We start from the raw sequence: 23092 nt of genomic DNA on the forward strand, positions 1-23092 counted from the left end.
GAAGGGCTGGATATCATTTGAAAATAATGATACCAGTACCAATACCAGTACCTTTACAGTGAGGCCGATAACAGTAGAGTACTTCATTAGTTAGCTTTTTTTGAATTCTTCATTCAATACCCATCATGTGAATGGAAGCATTCAGCTGTGTATAATAACACTAGACACCATAGGCGTGTAGTATAGCCTAATTTTTTAACGTTTTGGTGACATCTCAACATGCTAAAGTTCCAACTCTCAAATATGTGGCGCTTGAATCCACCACACCGCAGATTGCTTGGACTGTAGCTGCTACAGCAGTGGGCCACATTAGCTGTGAACAGGATCAAATGCAAATACCATTTGACTGGCAAAGTTTCGATTGTACTTGCCACTAGCTTATTTTGGTCAATACCATAATGGGATCAAGTACCGATACCCAGCCCTACAGTAAGGGCGGGTTAATTTAAGAAAGAAAAAAAAACACACACACACACACACACACACAAAAAATAAAGTTTAGACTAGATCACTTGTTACCTCACAATCTAAAATTTGTTGTTTGGTGGAACTCTGATTCAATATACCCATGGGATCCACCGCCTTTTCTGACCACTACTGGCCAGATTGCCATGAATTCGGTGTTCATATTCCCCAGAAGATGGTAAATGGACTCGTACTTGTATAGCGCCTCTCTATACTTCTGACCAATAAAAGTGCTTTTACTCTACGGAGTCACATTCACCCATACACACACAGAAGCACACACTGGTGGCCGAGGCTACCATATAGGGTGCTCCCTGCCAATCAGTTTTAAACATTCATACGCACTCAGACACCCATGCAGACTGGAGGAGCCAGGGATTGAACCACTGATCTTCTGATAAGTGGACGACCTGCTCTACCTCCTTTTTTGTCATCCCTTGTTCTTTCTTTTAGTGCAGCTATCAGGCCCAAATATTTACTTGTAAAAAAGAACTATCAGAATCAAAGAGGTAGATTTGCAGTGACATTAACGGGGCACATTCATGCTCCCCAGCAGATGAAACCTTTATATTGTGGAAAATCCATTAGCTTTCTGCTTATGCCACCCTCATTCAAAGTCTTTAGACACAACAAAACTCATAATACTACAGGCAAATGAATTTGCCATGAAGTTTACAGAGTAGATTTATGATCCCAAGAGGATAAAACCTTTGATTTCCATAGTCTGTCTTTTAGACCTGGTCTGAGAAACTTGATGGTGATTTTAGACCCCAAAACACCACAGAGTTTTATGTCCAGTAGCTTTGTATTGAGGGGTAATGAACATTTTAGGCTCTAGGTGTCACTAGCAGGGCTTTAGGATTTTAGTCTTGTATATTTATGTATGTATCTATGGCTCTATTTGTGTTTCTGTGTTTGCAACAGCAACTTAACCCTAAACCTCATCGCCAGCAGACCAAGCTGTTCAGAGAGACGCTGGCAGAGGTTTTTTGCGTGAGAGAGAGGCAGAGCGGTCTAGCGCCCCTGTTTCCTCCATTCACTACCATTTGGCCGAAAGGTCAGATGGGCTATTTCAAAAATGCCCCCAGTGAAAATCAATGGGCAAATCGTGGAGCTCAGCTCCTGTTTGTTGTTGGTGGTGGTGGTGGTGGTGGTGGTGGTATTGGTGGGTCTGTGTGTTCTGTCTGTTCCATCACTGAGGCGGGAGGCCAGGCAATGCCTAATCGCTGAGAGTGAGAGAATGAGAGAGGGAGAGAGGGAAGGAGACAGAGAGACAGAGACAAAGGGATGGAGAGAAAAGGAGACTTGGTGGGGGGGGGGGTGCAGAGAGAGAGATAGAGAGGGAGTTAAGGCCAGTAGAGATACATCACGATGTCAGACACACAGACACACTGCAGCCACAGATTCATCATCGCAACCGCGTCTGCAGGCACAACTGGACACAGGAAACGAGTGAACTGGAGAAGAGGAGTGGAGCAAGGACAGGCGAAGAGAGACGAGGGAAGAGGTGGAAGACAAATTGGCTACTACAGCTGGCCAAAATCTGTCCGAAAGCTGCTGTTAGGGCTCTTTCAGAACACTAATATTTCCATTGTATAGCATAGTTAATATGAGTTGGTTAAGAACTCAACTGTCATAACCTATCGGTGTTTTTCCAGTCTTCTATATTACCATGCCCTTGAAGCAAGACACTTCTAGAGTGATTCCAGGGGAAACCGAGAGCTGTCCAGTAGGAATCTAAAAGGTTTTTGTTAGAATTATTTTCCTTAACTATTTTTCTTCTTCAGGCATTCAGAGATTTATTTTGCCCATTTTGACGTACCAGCATTGCTTGAAATGTCTTGAACTCTACTGAATTAATTCCGCCCTAGCTCAACTTTGAACCTTGCATGACTCCAATTAAAAGTCCACAGTTATGCATCCTTATTTGCTGTACGAACATGTATGTTAGAATCTGTGAATCAGATTAGACTTATGTGACATATGCACAACCGTGGTCAAACTGACCATTTTTAGCCTTACAGCTCACATAATAGAGAACTGTTTTTGTCGTGCATCGTATTTAAATCATAACCCTTTGCTCAGCTGGTATGCACCGGGCCTTAATGCGCACATACATGTTTTTTGATTGACCTGGCATCCTCCACAAGTGACCAGGTCATGGAGAGACTGGAATCCACCCACACTGAAAGCCCCGTTAGCCAGAGCCTCACACTTCTCCAGAGAGGAGAGGCTCTTGTGTATCAGAGGACAATATAGCAGCCCCTTAGTTTTTATTGGGCCAGTTATATCTGTGAGTTCATAGGCTCTCATCCTCTGGCCCTCCACAAACTGCTCTGCTCAAAGAGGCGCTCTCCCCCACCGGGCAGGCCCCAGGGCAAAAGCCTGCTTACCCTCCTCCATGTTCTCTCCCTGTCTGTGCTGACTTTCAAAGAGAATTCCTGCTGTTTTGTGTGTCCCAATTCATAGTTGTTATATTCTTGTCTTCCAGCCTCACAGATATACAATACCTTAATAGGAACAGAGCAGCAGCATTCATGGTCAGCTTGTGGAATTGTTAAGTAGAGGAACATTATGCACATGTTCTGCTCAAGTGGAAAGATCATGTGTTTTTAAACCTGTTTCATTTTCACAAACCAGGTTATGAATTTACTGCAGGTGTCCTTTTATGTGACATAATTTCAACTACATTTCAGTGTTTTTTTGTAAAGATCATACAAGGTTGATGTGGATAATTAAATTATCACATAAGAAAGGTCTGTTTTGCAGATCCTAAAGATGTGCGGGCTACTAAATAGTACACTGTAACCCTATTTTTATTTGTTGCTTTGTTGCCGGTAGTCTCAACTTCAGTTTTCTTCTTCACCTCAAGACATGTTACAAGAAAAAAATAGAAGCAGGCTTTAAAAGTACCTTTGGTGTTCCTGTGTGTTTTCGAATATTACAAAGTGCTGTAATGAGAAGGAAAACAACAAAAAAAGGAGATTTTTTTTTTTTTTTTTTGCCTCAGAGGGAGATAGCGACTCGTCTCTTCGCTGTACAAGCCTGTAGGTTCACTTTTCTCTTTGTGCGCCAGAGCACTCCTTGGGACTCAAGCGACAGGGGAATTGGGCATGCTGAGCTACGCTGGTGGCGAGGTGCCAGCCTCCTGTGCCTGGGATATAAGTGAGAGGGAGGCAGGAGGCAGGACACGTTTCAATTAGGCAACAAACACCGCACACAGAGGATGGGAGCGAAGGAAAAAAACACCTCACCCTCACTAACTAACTTCTCCCTTCTGACCTCTCCTAAAAACACACTTCCCTGAACCGCTCTGCTCCACCTTTTCTCTTCCTTTCCATTTAAAATCTGAGGTGTCATTTTTGTGGAACTCACATGGGAAGGACAGTAGCGGGGGTCTTTGTGAGGTGATGCTAAGTGTGCCAGCTCGGCCTGCATGTTTCCATTAGATTGTCATGTTGGCTAATTAGAGAGCGGCAGCATGATTCACCTTGTTAATTAGGAGGACTTGCACACCATGTGCCTGGGGGCGGTGTGGGGAAGAGGAGCCCAGCCTCAGAGCCTGCTAGTCGCCTGCTGCCTATGAAGATTCCCCTTCTCATCTACCTTTCACTCCTTTTTTTTTTGATTTGGAAATGAATAAATCATTGAGATCGTCCTCTCTCGGAGTGTGAATATCTGAGTTCTCATCTTTTCCTGGATGCAAATTAGGCGTGATCAATAGAAGGTGACGAGCGGCGAATCTAAATGTTAAAAAAAAGAGAGAGACAGGAAAAGAGAAGACTGCTAGACGAAGCACGCCAGCATAGAATGAGACAAAGCGAGAGAACATTTAAAGTCAGAAATTTTCCCTTAGATAAGCAGTATTTTTAATGATCACCACTCTCCCCCCGACACTCTGGTGTAAGGCCGTCAGAATCTGCTTAACACTGATTTCTGGCTTCTTCATTAAATACTGTTCCTTGGCAAAATGTGTAGCACAAATGCTATTATTTATAAAAATAATACTTACTCCAACGGAAAAGCATGGAGTGGTTTAGACACTTTCAATTTATCCATGTATTTCACACAGTCTCCCTCTTCATGGTTTAATTCCTGCAAATAAGTTGCAGATGAAGAGGACCCGTAGGGTCATGATAGTGACACTCACATAATGACCTTAGCTCCAGGGATGACTGAGGGCTCTGAATAATTGGTCCTTGGCCCTGGAAACACTTCTGACATACTCAGCTTCAGAGGAAATGGAACACTCTGAGCCAAGACTATTAACTCATGCATGTATTTTGAATTAATCTACATAGGTAAAATAATAAAATCACAAACAGATTTACCAGAATATTTAAGGAGATTTATGTGTGTTTAAAAAGACAGATTTCTTTTAAGTCTCAGCTGATTTATTATCTGTTATTCAAGGTAATTGGTGTCACCATAATAATGCAAACACAGATTGTTTTAAGTGCTGTGTCTGATAAATATAGTGATCATTGCGATAATTGTCAATACTGGTGCATGTGGCATGAAAACAACATACTGCACTAAATGTATGCATATGACTCTAATGTATATATTGCATACCTACAGTAAAGGCAACTAGACATTACAGCTCACGGCACAGCACTTAACATCACGCACACATTACACATACTGTATATTTTCATATTTTAATACAGTATTCTATATTTTTTATTGAGGAACACTGCTACGTGTAATTATTGAGTTCTGCTGAAGATGTCATACAAGCCTCTATTCAGTTATAACACAAAGACTTGCCTACATTAGCAGGTCAGGACTGAACTCCACGCTTTGTAGTGTCTGAGTGCAGATGGAGTAGTGAAACCTGATTGGTTCCTGCAAATGGCCTTTCTCCCTGCAGCAAACTAACTGCCAGGCACTTCACATGAAGAAAGGCCTCAAGATGCAACTCCCAGATGTTCACGTAATGTCGGCCATGTGGATGTCAGGTGAATGAGATCCATGGATTACAGACATGCATAAAACACATACGTGAAATGTCCACACAACCTTATGTGATGTAGTGGGAAGCTCACGCAAGAAAAGGTGTTTTTCAGATATGGGCATTTGAAATTAGTATTGCAGTTGGGAAAAGAAATATCTTTGCTTTCACCCAACAAAGTCCACTGGGCCTCATTCATGAAAAAATTGTACACACAGATCTGAACTCGTGCTAAAACACAAACTAACAACTTTTTTTAGATGAACCAGTGTTTTTTGTGCAGTTACAACCAGTAATAACCAATGTGCAGACATTTTTTTAGTTTTTGTGTTTTGTGTCAAGGCCTATGTCGGTAAACAGTGAATAAAGAGCAATTAATATGAAAATAAGTATAGCTGATGTCAAGCAAGTAAAATGTTTAAAATGTTCACCATCTTAGTTTAGCATGTTAGCATGCTGACATTTGATAATTAGCACTAAACATAAAATACAGCTGAGGGTGACTGGTGTAGGACAAACTGAAATTTTGACCTGGTGATGGTGCTGCCTGACAAGTCTGTTGTCATCAAAGTTATTAAATACAGTGCATCCTGAGGGGAACATGACTGTCTGTGTACCAAATTTCATGACAATCCAATCTTATCTTATCTTATCTTATCTTATCTTATCTTATCTTATCTTAATAGTTTTCAAGAGAAGTTTGATTGACTGGACTTGAGACATTTCACTCAAAATCCTAAATGTGAACCTTACTGTGGCATTAAAGGAAAATCAGGACATCACCAGGGTATGTGAGGTTCATCCTCTGGGTACCATGAATAACAGTGCAAAATTCATGGCAAACTATTGAACAGTTGTTGAGATATTTTAGTCTGGACCAAAGTCTGAACAGACCAACATTGCCATTACGAGTACCATGCCTCTATCTTGGCTAAAACTAATAAGATATTAATCATTCCCAAAGAGTTACTACTTCAGGTTTTGGTTTTATTCATACATACATTTAAAATGGTTTAAATCATAAAAATATTTCTGTGTCCATTTGCATAGCTCAAGGTCCTGCATGACGTACATTTGTTTATCTGCTCATGTCCTCGCAACCAATCTGCATACTGCCAAAATATATGTTTTAGATATGAGAAGGTGCACGGTTTGAAAATGGGCAGAATTTTGTCTTTATTTGCTCAAGAGGTGATAGCAAATGAGAGAAGACAACATGCCATAAAGTAGCGGGTTGGACTCACACCATTGTTGCTGTGATCACACGAGTCTTACACCGTTAAGCCACCAGGACCAACCAAGATGAACATACTTTACTGTAGGTAACAGAAACAGTTTTGACTGTCCCTTGACATTGATGCTGACTTATGGGGAGCTGTTGGGATGCCAATGTCCAGTGGCACTAAAACTGTCTGTCCTGCTCAAATGACTCTTATATACCTGACAGCAGACAAACCTTTCAAGGTTTCTGGTTGTTCGTCAAGCCTCTGATTTTTATCTTTCACATTTGAGGTTTTGAATAGAGTGACTGTTACTGACACTGAATATCATTATTATTGGTGTTATTTTAACACTGTGCTAGTGTGTATATAAACCATACCAGCAGAGTTCATTTGAATAGTTTGCTGTGTATCAAACTAAAATCTCAATACAGCTATTATTTAATGAGACTGTTTTGTTTGCAGATGCAAAGTTTTTGGTCTCAGCATTTTCATACAGTACATTTACAGTATACATTTACAGTACATTGCATTATGTCATTGTATTTAATTAATAGCTATCTCCACACCATTATACAAATATATACTCGGTTGGTTAAAATGCAGGAAGTGCAAGGTTTACTTATCCAGTAACCATCTTTAGTGCATTCACTGCACCTTCTAGTACTTTGTATACAATATGTCTCTTGAGGAGCCTCCCCATAACATTGATAATATCCAGGTTTTCTACCACATACTAAAATCATATTTAATGTATGACTTGATGTAGATGCAGCTTCATTTTTGTCAACAAACTCCAATAAACACTTTCACTTTTATGTTGTAGATGGACCGATAACAGCGCAATGGTTAGGGCCATGATAAGAGATTTGATTGAAGCTGAAGCCTTGTTTTAAATGTATGCACTCTACCAAATCTCTTTGGGGGGAAAAAAAGCATTCACATAAAAGTGGCATATGTTATGTCTATATACTGAGAGGCTCCCTGCTGTGTGCTGTTGGACCAGAGCTTTCTAGGGGGAGAGGGGGGAAGAGACAGACCAACTCAAAACCCATGGTCTGGCTTTTATGCTGTGGTCTTTGCAGGGCAGAGAGCCCCGTAGCTTCCTTCACAGCCCCGTAGCTGCTTGTGACGTCAAGCAGAGCGTGTTCTGCTCTACCAAGGACATCTGTCTGTAAGCGTCTGGGGGGCCGCGAGCAGCCCCTCAGGCCAGGAGGCGGGAGGAAAGAAGGGAGGGAGGGAGGATGGAGTGAAAAGCCTTTGTTAAAAACAGCAGAGGTGGAGAACGGCAGGTTGGCCATCATGGCTCCTGCAGCTCATCTTCCCTTTTACTCCAAGCGTATCAGACCACTCTAAGGTTTTTGCCATCTTTTGGACATTTTTGCATCATAAGTGAACATACTTTTCATTCTTTTGTGTACAGATGGACATTTTCACCAATTGATTTAGGGTGCAGAGCTCAAAGTTATACTCGTAAAAATTCAAGATCTGAGAGACAGATAACTAAAAGAGCAGTAGAAAGATAGCCAAATGGATGCGATCATTTTCAGTTACTTGTGGTCCAATTCATGCATGTTTTTTTCAGTTTAAAGTATCTGTTATAATGTGAATGGCAATAAAACCAAAAAATACAGTCTGATGTGTCGTAGGCTACTATACAATCAAATCACGATTTCATCCAAACTATCAGTTATTATTATTAGGAGTAGAACAGTCCCTCCAGGATTTCACAGGCTTTTTTGGGGGGGGATTGCTGCAGCCTAAAATGCCTAATTTCACAGTAGCTTTTCTAAAAAATGACCACTAACCATTCATATTTAACTCACCTTGATTCTTCTAGCACATACAATAGATCTAGGTACAACAGCCTTTGTCTTGGTGATATGTCTTGTCTGTTGTCCAGGCATTTCAGCCATTCTCTGGGTGGTGTCACCCAATGTCATTCTGTGTTCCACGGCAACATTGCACATAATGCAAACGAGTTTACCCACGCTTTTGTGCAGAGCATCAGGGAACTGCCTTGCACAGTCTTAAGCAGTCATTTTTGCTGGTGAATGTAAAACATTCATGTCGCACGTGTGCGTCTTCACAGAAGAAAGTGAGCCTGGTGACGTTATTCAGAGGACTGCTATGATTGTTGAAACACAAAATTGGTAGGTCACGCAGAATTCAAGGGGATTGGTTGAATTTGTGTTATATGTTGTGATTGCAACAATGCAACATCATGGACAAGCTGGTTGGAGTAGTAGTAGTAATGAAAACATCACTAATGTTGTAAAACGTAATTCAACGTTTAGTTTACTTAGCCCAAGCCCAACCTTTTAGTTTGTTATCACCAGCTGTGCTGATTCAGCAACTGCGTATTAAACTTGCAAACCATCCATTTTCACTGATCCAGTGATGACAACATCCACTGCCCTCAAACTAGAGGTCTTAGTCTTATTTAGATATGATTTTGGAAGAATCTTTCAGGACTTAACTCCATGGCACGATTAATCTGATGAATACATGTGCTTTGATCTGGATTTTTCAAGCATATCAAGCATATTTAATTCAGATTCATACTTTAAAAAAAGATATTTTGATAGTGCTTTGTGGGTCTTTTTATTTTCATTTTTATTTTTTTACTGGCATTAAACATTGGGTGATGTCATTCATCCTCAAAGGAGAGCGTCTACTTCTTGCAGAGTGTGTGTTAATCAAACAGTGTATTTTTAGCTGTAATCAAATTTTCAGCGCAGATTAGGAGTGACTCTGAGAGCCTTGATGAAAACAGACCCTGATCTGATTAATATCAAATTCTGAGCTTCAGTGTTTGCACTTACATATTGCACCATCATAGTGTTAACTGATACGCACTTAGCAGGGCACCCAAAATCTGTAAAGGAGCTGTGTGCAACTGCGACAAGTGTTTCCCCAGAAGTGTACATATTTCCAGTTTCCCCACACTGAGCACAACTTCATCATCTGACATTTTTGCATCAGGACTGAAACATCTTTCTAACAAAACTGCAGATTGATTCTGTTGTGCATCTTGACAATGTTCTACATCTTGCGACCTTTTCTAATAATTTGACTTTACAAGTTCTAGTTCCCTGCTTTAAAAGGGCACACGAGCAGACTGGAAGCACTGGTATTTAAGTGACTCTGGAACAGCAGATATTAATGCTGTACCATTGATCGGACCTGGCAAATGTATGCACCCTGCCAGTTGGTTATTCTTCCAGTCTGGGATAAATCTCTGTGGTGACCTTTGCAGTTTTTGGCACTGATTGTAACTGTGTTTTAACATTGCCAACATGGTCATCTAGAAGGTAGAGAGAGGTTCTTGTACTTGTATATCACAGTTTTGATTTTCTTATCAAAACTCTGAAATCATATACAAGGAGGACCTATTATTTTTAATTTTCAGGTCTATACTTGTATTTAAGATTTCTACTAGAACATATTTATGTACTTTTATAGTCAAAAAGCATTTTATTTTCCTCATACTGTTTGTGCTAGAACACCTGTATTCACCCGCTATCTGAAATGCTCCGTTAACCACCTGTATCTTTAAGCCTCCTCCCGAAAAAGCAGTCTGCTGTGATTGGTCAGCGTTTCCGGGTCTTTTGCATCTAGGCATCTCTGCCCCATCATTTGGGCAAAATTAACAACATCGGCAAAACAAGATTACATGTTTCCCTGACGTTAGCATGTAGCTACATGTAGCAATGTACTTGTAACCAATAACGACTCGGTATAGCAGCAGATCCTCCTGTTAACAATCACCAATAAAAGCTTCTAAAGTCAACCAGACATGTTCCATCAGGAATCTGATCCGGAATCGAGGAGGAGAAATTAACAACATCATTAACCAAAATTACACGTTTCCCTGATGTTAACACGTAGCCTCATGTAGTAGTGAAGGCTACGTATCGAAAACACTTGCAGTAGCATGGAGCAATTGTATTGGAGGAAACATGTATCCACATTCCTTTATAGCCACGGCTACTACCTCATAGCATGTGTCCACCTGTGTGTGTCTTAATGACCATACTTTTATGTAAATGTTTGAATTAAATGGTAATCGAAACAGCTCCTAAAGCGAAACAAATATATCAAAGCCTGGCCCAAATCTGGCTTGTATCAGTTGGCAGTCATTATAGGAAGGTAGACTCGGCATAGTGGCACCAGATTGAAATCAGAAATCAGTCTCCTAGTGTCATGGCGGCCGTTTTACTGACGGGAAACGCAGACTGGAGGGTTGCAGATGGTAAAATGAAGTCTTCATTTATCATACAGTCATAAATCTGAAAATGCAGGCAGTTGCTGTGGGCGCTGGGAGCCCATGCCTGGTGCCAACTGCCAGGCAGAGATGCCGGCATCCTGGTGCCATCAGTGAGATAGCGGACCTCTCTCTTTCTCTCCCTCTCCCTCTCTCTCTCTCTCTCTCTCTCTCTCTCTCTCTCTCTCTCTCTTTCTCTCTCTCACTCACTCTCTCTCTCTCTCTCGCTCTCTCTCGCTATCTCTCTATCTCTATCTCTATCTCTATCTCTGTATCGCTCTCTCCCCACTCACTTTGCAGCAGGATTCTTTAAGGTCAGGCCTGGAGAGATTTGTGTGTTGTTTGTGGCACAGCCTAATAGGGTTAGCATTGATAACATTAATGCTACATTTGCCATGTGGACAGGGGCAATAATCATCTCCACCCACATCCAGCCACGATACGCAGTTTCTGGCTCCGTTATACCCTCTGCCTTCATTTACATAGTGTTGAGAGCCTGATTCCCGACTCAACACTGCCTCATATCACTTCATGGACTCGTCTGTTCTGTTGCCACTAATTAGTATTTGTTTTAACTACAACGTATACATTTAAAATTCGACAAATAAATGTGGTTTAGATATTCAGCTGGTTGCTACTACTGCTATTATTTCCCCTACTTTGTGTTGTCAGCGTGTTTGAATCTTTCAACAGTTCCGCCGTGCTAAATGTGAAGTGGCAACACCCTAAAGGGCATGCCTTGCCAGGGGGGTTTTAGGAAAAAATCAGAGGCAACTGCATGCACATTTTAGATCAGACTTTATACACCAAAGCAACCTTTTACAGAGCGCCATCTGAAAGTAACATGAAATTTTCCCCCGATCAGACAACATACGTGCCTCACACAAACACCAGTGCCCAGCGCACACATGCTGAGAGATAACATAAAAGAACATGAAAGACATGAAAGAGCACATTGATTGTCCCTGTTCGCTTCAACCCAGGCCTCTCTCCCCCCAGCGGGCAGGCACGCAGGCAAGCTGGTGGGTAGGCATTCCCTGTGCTGTGGCCAAGATTGATAGGCACGTGTGTGTGTGTGTGTGTGTGTGTGTGTGTGTATGTGTATGTGTGTATGTGTGTATAATGTGTTTGCATGTTGGAGTGCTGACACCCTCTGTGCCATGGCCCCAGGCCCTCACACATCCACCCAATAGAAAGGGCAGCTCCCAGCGATGCTGGGTTCCCCCCTCAGCCCTGTGGCTAGACATGACATTACCTTGGGCAGTGCCTCCCCACAACCTCCCCCGTATATATCACAAACTGCAAAAATCACAATGGGACCATGTGACTGCACACACACACACATACACACACTCTCTCTCGATCTTTGACAGGAGCTCTGTTAATGGCTGACAACAAGCTTCCATTTTGTTTGGCTCTGGAAAGCTTACACAATACACAGAGTGATAGAAAGTAATAGAGGAATATCTTTCTCCTTTCCTGTATTTTAACTATTGCATTTAATCCTTCTCATGTCTCACATGATCAGATTGATCAAAGGTTGTAAATATTGAAATTCACTTATTTAGAGACTGAAGTTGTCAGGTTGGCACTTGGATCAGTGGTGTGTATTGACACTTGGTGCATGACGTACTTTCTACCTCAAGCAAATGCATGTGATACTGGGGCAACACTACACCACATATAATGTAGAGGTTATGTTCTAATATTTCTGTTGTCTTCACCAGATGCAACAACAGGAACTGGCACAGATGAGGCAGCGAGATGCCAACCTTACAGCACTAGCCGCCATCGGACCCCGCAAAAAACGTAAAGTGGACTCACCAGGGGCCACCCCATCAGGGACCGAGGTAAGAACGAGACCTACTTAATGGCGATATTGTCAAATTTTTGTCCTTATCCAGTTGCTAGTGTTGACTTGATACCTACCTTCAACAGCACCATTTTCATCAGTAAGGTAACGTTTGTGGTAATCTTTCAGAAAGTTTTTCTGAAGTGCATTTATGATGATGACATATTGGCTTTATCTTCACTTTATCTGACTTTGACTCAGCTGCCTTTCCACCCTACTGCTTCCAACTGGGCTTTCTAAAAAGGATACTGTAACCTGAGATAATGTATTTTCCAAGGTTTTTTTTTTTCTTACAGTGTATTTTTTGTGTAGACAGCTTTCGATGGTAATTTTCATGGCCCTGTCATCCCTGACTGTAGTAAGTTCAAACATAGAGGGTTGCTAGATATGCAAAAAATGAGTCATTGAATATCTATCTCTAAGACAGTGAATAAGAAATAGAAATCCATCACTGCAGGTAAAGCAGTGGTTTCCATTTCCAGCTGCTGGAATGTTGAAGGTTGTAAATTTGTTAGAAGCTTTTGTTTTAATGCAGGATATTTTTCTGGATCTAATTACTGTGCTTTTGTCAGGAGATTTAAGCTGTACATTAGTCCCTTTATACAGATGCTCATTTCTCATAGGACGTTATTGAATAATCTACAATAGGCTGCGGTATTGTAGTCAGAGGTAAGGTAAAACCACAGTTAGATTTGGTGGCAGGCCACTGTACAGACCATCTCCTTTTTGTTTAGTTGTTCCCAAGTGGCAACCTCCAGGGCTTAAAAATAAAGATAATGTGGAATGGCCAAAAACTGCAGTTCCTCTAATGGCCACTTGAGGCTGGCTCCAGACATGAATCCATCCTTATAGACCCCCCATTTCAAAATGTCCAGCTTTACAGCAGAAATAAACATGTTTACGACCTGTTACAAAGCTTGGTTTTGGTCTCTGTAGCTTATTTTCCCAACTGTACAGGAGGTGAATTTTTATATAACTGTATAACCTGTATATTTTATTAAGGCTTGAAGTTATGGATAATCCAGGGCATAGCTGCTTTGAGTGACAGCTTGGGTGCCAATCATTGACAAGTCACTACCATGGCGACCATGTTGGTTAGTTAACGGAACCATGGTGTAACCCCAGATTCACCCAGAGTATAGGCATAGTCATAGGTGTTACTATTTCAGTGTGTTGTCAGGCCATAGTGAATTGTATTGTTTTGGTCACCTAAAAAAAGTCTTCAAGCCAACCACCTAGGGTGTGGTTGTACTAAAAGACCCACTAAGGAATCAGATGTTTAGTTTTTCCAGTACGTCATTTTGTTTTAATGATTTTAAGCCTATTTTTTGTTAGTGAAAATTAGCATTAGCACTATCACAGTTATCCAACTGTGAGTGATTTGTTCCAATCAAGCTAACAGCTAGCTTTAAGGTTATTTCCACCCTGTCGTCCAAATATGTTCACTTCTGGCTCCAAAAATCCAAGATGGAGACAGACAAAATGTCAAACTCAGGGCTTCAAAACAGGAGTCCACAAACCAATGGTTGATGTCACAGTGGCATCGTCCATTATTTTGTACCGTCTATGATTGTTCTCAGCTGCTCCCTGATAATTTAGTATAAATAAACTAGTATACTATGTTTGCACTCTTGCTTACCTACTCTTGTTTTCTGCCTTGTTTTATACATCTACCAAAAAGCTATTATCATAAATTCTTATTTATGAGTGTTTCATCAGCACATCTCGTTTCATGTTTACCTGATTCTACAAAAATTTTAGTGTCTCAGTGCAGCCAGCTTGGCTTTGTCTTAATGGCAGTTAAGTGAAATACACCTTAAGCTCTATGGGCAAAAGGTAAAAAAAAAATAAAAAAAAAATAAAAAAAGTCATGGAAAGCAGTAGCAAAGATTTTCAGATTACACTGAAGGGGACATTAGTTGATATGGAATCCTGATGGATTTTATATTAATTTTTATATTAATGATATAAACAAATCCGTGTGACTAAGTTCTTACATCTCAATGTAAATGGTGACTACTGCCCTGTCATGCATGCATAATTAGGCCTCAGTTTTCTGGATGCGCAAAGGTGAAGTGGCTGGTCTTGTCATACAAAGTTTGATGGAGTGTCAACTGGACAATATGGAGATATTTGCATCTTGAAAGCCGGACTACAAATGTGGATAGACAGGGAGAAACACACGCAAGCCTAAGACGTGGTAAGATACGATATTCCTCACTATATGAAGTGACTGATAACAAGATCTGTATAATGGATTGTAAAGAAATTCGTCAGGTTTTCATTTTGTAGACAATTGATCTGTATTTATAGCGTGATGGGATGACAGCACAATGATGTGTGTGGTATCACTGGAAAGCTCTGCTCCTGCACTTTCAAGTCATATGCGTGGCATTTCTGTGCAAGCCTGCATTCACGAGTAATCCATCCAAGAGTAATGTGTGTGCAAAGCTGTATGAAAGCTCTGTTATACATAATTTTAATGTAACTTTATCTTTTTTTTTCGCTGTGAAAACATTGGACTACCGACAAGTGCTTGGTCTTGTCAGAAAGCTATGGTTCAGCTGTTTCACGTGATATGCGTGGCTTCTCGCTACGACGGTCACGGAGAAAATCGATAGAGAAGAACAGGTGTGAATTTGGACGCACTATGCGTCGTTCGGGCCCATAGGGTTAAATGCTTTCTCAAGTTATTGTAAATTTACATACAAAAATCCTTTAAACAAACCCAAATTATATTTCGTCACTTGATCAAGTTTTTATAGTGCAGAGAAAAAACAGGCTAAATGTCTCAGAGTTGAACACATAATGTAAGTGCTTAATTCTTTCAAGTTATGTAATATATTTGAAATGAAGTCAAGATGTCAGAATGTGTAAGAAGATGTAAAAATGGAAATTGGATTTACAAATAAAATCCTTGAGGGAGTCTGACCCTAACCTCTCTCACAGTCTTCTCTTGCTGGCTGGCTATTCAGTTGTCATATAAAAAACACAGACGGTTTGGTTTTATACGCTCTAGTGTTAACTGAGGTGAACATGAGAGAGGATAAAAATCATGACTGTAACTAAACGATAATGGGGGGTTTTTTCTCTGTACTCCAGCAACAATGGTAAATAGATTCAATATTGGTTATTGGTTGAGCAGAAGAATAGACATGGGTTTAGGGCAATGGATATACTGGGGGGAAATAGTAATATACTGCAATTTAAACACCCCAATACAATATGGAGAAGCAACAATAGAGATCAGCATAGACAACAAAAATTTCAGAAAATAGTAGGGAAAAGTGCATAAGCTGCTGCACCTGGAATTACAACCATAAGAGGCCACAGTCCTTATCCACATCCTGCATTACAATATTTTACTGTCCATGTGACCGAGTGAAATAATTCATATTAATGATCACAACTCAGATGAGATGAAGCAGATGCCTCGCCTTCATTTTATGACATAATTATGTGTTCGTGTTTATATTTTGCTGAGTGGCCACAGATCACCAATTCAGTGAGAATTCACTTCCACTTTGGCGTCCTTATTCCCGTAGAATTGAGCTGATCGTGTGCAGCCACCAGGGAGCTGTGAAGTGCACTGGTGGTTTGGGGACACAGTGGGCAGCCCTCTGAACTATTGTTCTCATGTTTATTCATCTACAAAATGGATGAAGATGAACAAATCTGAGATCTCTGATTAGAGTCGTCAGCCAATACCTTTCTGGGGGCACCAGGGCTGGAGTTTGTTTTGTGGACAGGGTTCTTAGTTGTTCTCCCTTCCCCCACAACTTTAGTTTTGAGAACCCTTGTATTTCTAATACCACACATCCTCTTCGTGTTTAACCTTTTAAGCATTAGCCAAATTTAAGAATCTGTCTAATAACAGACTCTCCACCATTTAAGTTGGTGTAGGTGATGAAGAAGGTAGGAAATGTCTCTGCATGGAGCATGGTGACATACTCCCATGTGATTTTCCTAGTCTGTTCTTAATTAAGCTGAACAGTGGTTTTTTATAAAGGAACGTCTCCTGTTTGAGGAAAAGCATTGACTTGAGTACCATAGTTCTCCAGCACAGGGTCATACATGAAGTCGTGCACAATTGCTGTACCAAGTCACATTTCCTTGAGGCAGAAGGGAAAACATTTAAATTCCACATATTCATCTGTAAATATGATGAATCTAAAATAAGCCTGAATTTTGAATGTCAAGTGGTCATTTTAATAACCTGCTTATCGAGTTGCATCTTCACATCCTTCGCTTAGCAGCAATATGCTGCAGAGGAGCATAGTAATGCACCCGGTAAAAAAGCATAAATAACAAAATAAAAGCATTACTTCTGGTCCTTGAGTGCAGTGCCAACCTCTTTCAGAATGTTTTACCCTGATGGGTATTAGCCCGCGACCTTCTGCTGCTTTCAAAAAAAAGCTGCTTTCTCAAACTGCTTTCCCAAATGCAGTTACACAACATAAACATGAATATACATTATGCTGGCGTTGTTGTCTTTTTTTCCATTTTATCCCTTTTTTTAATGTCCTGTTCGTGTTTAATTAGAGGGGCATAATGAAGTGAAGTCACAGCGTGCCCCTCCTCTGGAGTGATTGCAGAGGGGGCGGAGGAGGAATCTTAACTTATTTTCACTTCGTTTTCACCTCCTCACATTTCTTCATTTCACATGGGCTGGAAGCGCCTGCGGCGTTCTCTTTCCCTTCTCCAGAGCAAAGTGAATGTGACTTTTCTAAGGGGGTCACAGGATGCCTGGAGGCCTGTGGGTGTTACTGGACTGTTGCCTGCTCTTAGCTTCACTGAGGGGCTTGTCATAGATTTCATCTCCACAGAAATGAGCCGGGGGGCCCTGGCCAGGAGCACAAGCAGCAACGTTATGAAGGGCCCATGCTGATTATTTCCCTCTGACATCGCATCCTGAGCTTTCCGCATTAATCCCAGACAAAGGCAGCCCTTCAGTGCTGTGCCAGAGCTCAAATTAGGAGCCAGATAATGGCCTTGTTGAGATCCTGCTCTGTTCACCGAGAGGCAGAGCTCCTGTTGAAATCCTCCTCTTCAATATTCCTTCCCTCCTGCTTGTTCTTTTCCTTATTAGACCACCTTTCCACCATGTTCGGACTGTGACGGAATTCAGGTGACACAATTTCGCTCCATTCCCCCCTCAACCCAACCCCCAGCCCCCATTCTCCCACCTTTAATTTGATGGTGGCTTGGCCGGGCTTGGGCCTGTGCCTGGATGTGGATCGCCATGGGCTGTGAAACTGATAGCCAGTCAAGACTGGAGTGTCTGTCTCCAGCCTGATCTAGTCTGCAGGAGGGAACAAAGGGGGCCTTACAGGGCTCCGCAGGGTGGATTAGTTCCAAGGAGCCAATGGCTGGGGCTGCTGGCTGGCTCGCTGGAAGAGGGCCTGCTGTGGCCCCAGCGGTGGGTCACTGCACAGGCAGGGGCCGCAGAGGCACACACACCCCACACACCCCTCCAGCTCAATAGTCCTCATCCAACAGCCCAGACCCTCCAATCAGCACACACAGGCTTTTGAAGTTCAGCACAAGAGTCAAGGGTGAGCTATGTCTAAGAAGGTACAGGGATGAAGTGCAGTGACAAAGGGCAGATGAAGGAGGATGGAAATGGGATGCAGACTCAAATACCCTCCAAACATTAGCTTGAAGATGTGGACACTATTACTCTAATGCCTGATTAAAAAGTGTTGAGCTATTGAATGGGATAACTTAATTCCTGGTGTATGTTTCCTTATTAGGCACCAGAAAGACATACACCTGTTAAGAAAATACACACGAAATGTTCATCGCTGCCAAAAGATGAATTTTTATTAATTCTCTGGATACATTTTGCGGCTCAAGTATTAGCATTTATACAGTGCTGCTGCCATTGAACGATACCGGAGGTGGCAACTGCTTATACATATTTAGACTGTATTCTATGTTCAGCTCCATGCTCCTCTATAGCCACATCAGTATTTGTATATTACACAGAGAAGAGATAAAAATGGATTTTAGTTCATTGAATTGGGGATACAGGACAGTCTGTCAAATGGAGCTTTATTGACAATGATTATTCCATCACGCCCTCTATATTCTGTCCTTTCACACATTTAACATTATTCGAACACTTTACTGTTTCATTTCCCCTCATCGATTTTTGTGTGTTATGATCTCCTCTCTTCCTATTTGGTTCATCTCAACTAAACTGCGTGGCTTCTGTGTTGCTAGCTTATGAAAGACAGATAGAGACTCCTCCAGTACATCTAAGGTTAGCTTTAAAGGTTCTGCGATGTAAAATGTGCCTCGACGCACAATGTCCTGCAGTGTTAAACATGCTCAGAGCTTTGAAACATCCTTGACACATTTATGAGCTCAGAGTTATCATCCCGGCACTCAGGCCATTTATCACATCAAAGGAAGAGCTTTGTTTGTTGACGTAAAAGCAACAATATCAGCTAAATTGCCCCAGTTTGTACAGCCACACTGCCTTTCCTCCTATCTGTCTCGACCAGGCGCAATGCAAAGGACAAAGGTAGGCGAGCGATTTAATAGTGAGCACAGTCTATTTTTCCATTTGAATTCATTTCACCTTCTTTCTTTGAGGCTGTAGATCAGAAAGAAGGAGTGAGGCAATAGAGTGAGAGGCATGGGGAGAGAGGGGGAAAAGCACAAGGAAAACTGATGCCCTTTCCTCCAGCTAAATTAACAGGAATCACGTGGAAAACAATCTGAGTCTCCAATGAAGGAGGGAGGGGGGGGGGACCATTAAAATTAGCCCCGAGCTATGGACTGCACCCAATATCACTAAAGCTGCACTCACTACAGATGTGGAGGCTGGCTTACAGGCAAACTATGCTCTGTTCTATAGCTACAATTAAAATCAACCTCGCTGCCAAAAAATAGGAGGGGGAAAGAGGGGGTAGAAAGGCAGACATGGAACATCAAAGACAGATTGAAATGTGTAGTCAGTAATAAGAGTGGTCTCCAAGCCCCGAGGTTCTCCACGGTCCCCTTGTTAATGAGAAATTTTGACCTCTGGTTTGTAAGTTAAACTTGTAATCTCGGTTAATGAAGTAAATCAATCCCAACTCGGGAGTGTTCAGTGTCTCTCCCTTTGCCTTCTCCCCGCCAACCTCCCCTCTGTCCTTCTCTCTTGTGCTTTTCTTCTTCTCCTTCTCCTGCGTCCCTCCCAGTGTGCCGCCTGGGAGTAAAAACGGCCAGGTCTTCAACCAGACAAACAGGAAACTTGCAGAGCACGAGGGTTCCGGAGCTAGAGGGGGGGGCGTAAGGACTCAGAGGACTAGGACCAACCAGGCTGTTTGGTTAAGAAAGAGACTGGCCAACTGAACGCTAGTAGAAAGGGACAGCGTGGAGGAAACCACTTGCTCCTCCTCCCTGTCTCTTCTTCCTTTCCATCTCTTTCCACTTTCTGCTCACAAGCTGCTAGAGATAGTATTTGGTTAAAAAGTCTTGCCTGCTTGTAGGAGAAGTGGCAGTATAAAGTACTCACAGCGTCCTCCTCCTGTTTTTATCACCACATCATCGCTCTTTCTTACTTTCTTCTTACTCCTCTCCATATCCAAGTGATACACACAGTGGGGAATTTTCAGTGGAAAAGACAGCTAACTTGACCTTCTTTTTTTCAGTTTTCATGTTGAGCTCCACTTTTGCTCTAAACAATATGGAGGCTCTTCTTAATTCCACTGGGTGCATTGACATTAACCCCCGATTAGCCGTTGTTTTTTAAAATTTATTTTACCACTACAATAATGCGGGGTGGGATGTGAAGTAAAATGCAGTGACTTTAGCGTGACTTATATCGGACTGTAATGAAGCATACGGATTCCTGTGTGGGTTCCCCTTCTCTACATACTACATAAATATTATTAAAGAGGGCACAGAGAGGCTGCTATTGGTTTCATAATGTCAAGAAGATTGTAATATTAGTTTGACTTTACGTCTCAAGGCAATTCTGTGTTTCCAGCGAGGACACAAAGGAGACGGAGTCGAGTCTTCAGAATGGTTACAGGGGGCTCCTTGGCCGGATGCCATGCGTTCTTAGAGCTTTAACACAATGCACTTTGCCAACTTTCCTTTCCCCTGCACAATGCAGAGCACAGCAGTACCCACCAGTGGTTACTGCACTATGGTCTGTGGGTTAAAGCATTTAAAATGCAGCTATAGCATTAGCATGAAAAGAAAAATACATTTGTTTTTTCTTGCCTTAAGTTGAATACAGTTATCCACATTAGGGAAAATACTTACTTCTATATTGAAAAATATGGAACACACGTGTTATAGATAGAACTACATATGATTTGAAATACCTGAAATTGACTTGGTTTCAACTGAACATTATAGTTACAGTCAGTGTTGGAAATAAACTTTTCCTCCACCAGCCAAAGTGGCTTTATGTAGGAGGCAGTATGCACCCTTAAAGTTTGCAAAAGTTTGCATTCCACAAATAAACACAAAGAAGAAGAAGAAGAATGCTATCCTGATTGGTCAAGAAGATGCAGATGGGAGATCTAGTTAACTTTTACCTTACTGCAACCTTGTAGGCTAGTAAGTAACAACACTGAATAGGTAGGGCACCTGACCATTGAGTTGATTCTGTTTTGTTGGTGAACCTTGTGAGTTGTTATGGAGCTGAATTTTGTAACATTACCTTTGTTAAATGTTGCTGTTATTCCGGGCCTCATGAGTAGAGGTAAAGTCCACAGGCTGCTAGGCTAATTTATACAATGTAAAATGCCATAGGCTTTTGCTAAAAACATTAGCATGTCTTGTTTGTGGAGAAAATGTGTCACGCAAAAGACAAGTGCTTCGTCTGTGAATCATGCGAGTTATAGTGAAGCTGATTTGTGTAGTTGTGTTTGAAATTGTCTCTCTTAAACAATGTTTAATGTGTGTCTTTAGTGTGTTTTGAATCAACTCAACTTTACAGCACTGCACAGAAACCCCACCACCGACAAGTGTTTTGGAGGTGTAACTGCAGAGTGACACAGACACACCACTGCACAAGTATAAATGCTCACATTGGCGTAGGCTATGTGCATTGGCTATGTCGTAGTCTCTGCATAGAGCTGACACACTAGTGCAAATCCAGCTTTGCATGGAACAATTCAGTTGTTTGTTACATACCCTTTTTTACTTGCCACTGTGGCTGGTAGGTTGATCACATTCACCAACTGATAGGTGCTGATTTCCATCCCTGATTACAATACATTAAAGTTATATATTGCATGGGGCACCCACTAGCTTCCCTGGTAGAGCGAAGGCTATGTCCTAGCTGCAGGAGCCGCTGGTTCGATTGTAGCGCTTGGCCCTTTGCTGCATGTCATCCATTTTCTCTCTCCTCCTTTCATGCTAGATCTGTCTTGTCCAATAAAAGGCAAATTGCCCCCCAAAAAATCTTAAAAAAAATATATACACATATTGCATTTATTTCATATTATTTTAATTTACTGCAGCTACAACACAAAGTGTGACACAAGGTGTTACGACTGTTTATCAATTTAGCCATGAATATGAAGTCGCATTGTGAACAAACTAAGAGTCTACAGCCACACTAGCGGCTCTATGATACTGTACTCAGGCACAGCAGTGCTTTGAGCTAAATGCTAATGATAGCATACCAGCATGCTCACAATGACAATGTTCATGTTTAGCAAGGTTTGTTGCACCATGTTCACCATCTTAGTTTAGCATGTTAGCATGCTAAACTAAGAGCATGCTTAAATTTGGTAAATGGGTTAGTCTTGTAGTTTTCAACACATTTCACTCTTAACCCGAAATTTCAACTCCATGGTGACACTAGAAAAAGTGAGGAGATCACTATTAGGCTTCATCCTCTGGGTACCTTGAATATTTGTGCCAAAATGTTTGCCTATCTATCCTGTAGATGTTGTGATATTTCACAGGTTAAGTGAAAACTTTGACCTGCTGGGGATGCTACAGGGAAAGTTGGGATAACCAAAGTCACTGAAATTCATCCTCTGGGCACCATGAATATCTGTACCAAATTTTATGGTAACCTGTCCATTGGTTGTCAAGATATTTAACCAGAAACTAAATCTCAATCTCAGGGTGGCATAAAAGGGAAAGTAAGTGGAACACCAAAATTATTATGATTCAACCTATGGGGAGTATGAATGCCTATACAACTTTTCCTCCATCCAGATCTTGTGGAGATATTTTAGTCTGGACCACGGTGGTGGAGAGAATAACTGACCAACTGACATTGCCATCCATAGATCCACACTGCTGGCATGACTTAAAAGCAAAATATGTCATAAAGATAGTGGGCAGCTTAAAAAAACATAGTTCTTTACATC

At 41.5% G+C, this 23092-nt stretch overlaps 1 protein-coding gene across 2 annotated transcripts in view; it reads left to right on the forward strand.

Annotated features, from left to right (window-relative positions):
* The window catches only part of LOC126390101 (transcription initiation factor TFIID subunit 4-like), a 97070-nt gene that overhangs the window by 53599 nt on the left and 20379 nt on the right, over window positions 1-23092 (forward strand). For both annotated transcript variants that reach the window (XM_050044233.1, XM_050044242.1), the window contains one exon: window positions 12634-12756. In XM_050044233.1, the coding sequence (XP_049900190.1) occupies window positions 12634-12756 (123 nt within the window). The remainder of the gene's footprint in view (window positions 1-12633; window positions 12757-23092) is intronic.

This window comes from Epinephelus moara, chromosome 1, assembly GCF_006386435.1.
Source record: "Epinephelus moara isolate mb chromosome 1, YSFRI_EMoa_1.0, whole genome shotgun sequence".
In the NCBI taxonomy this organism is placed as follows: domain Eukaryota; kingdom Metazoa; phylum Chordata; class Actinopteri; order Perciformes; family Serranidae; genus Epinephelus; species Epinephelus moara.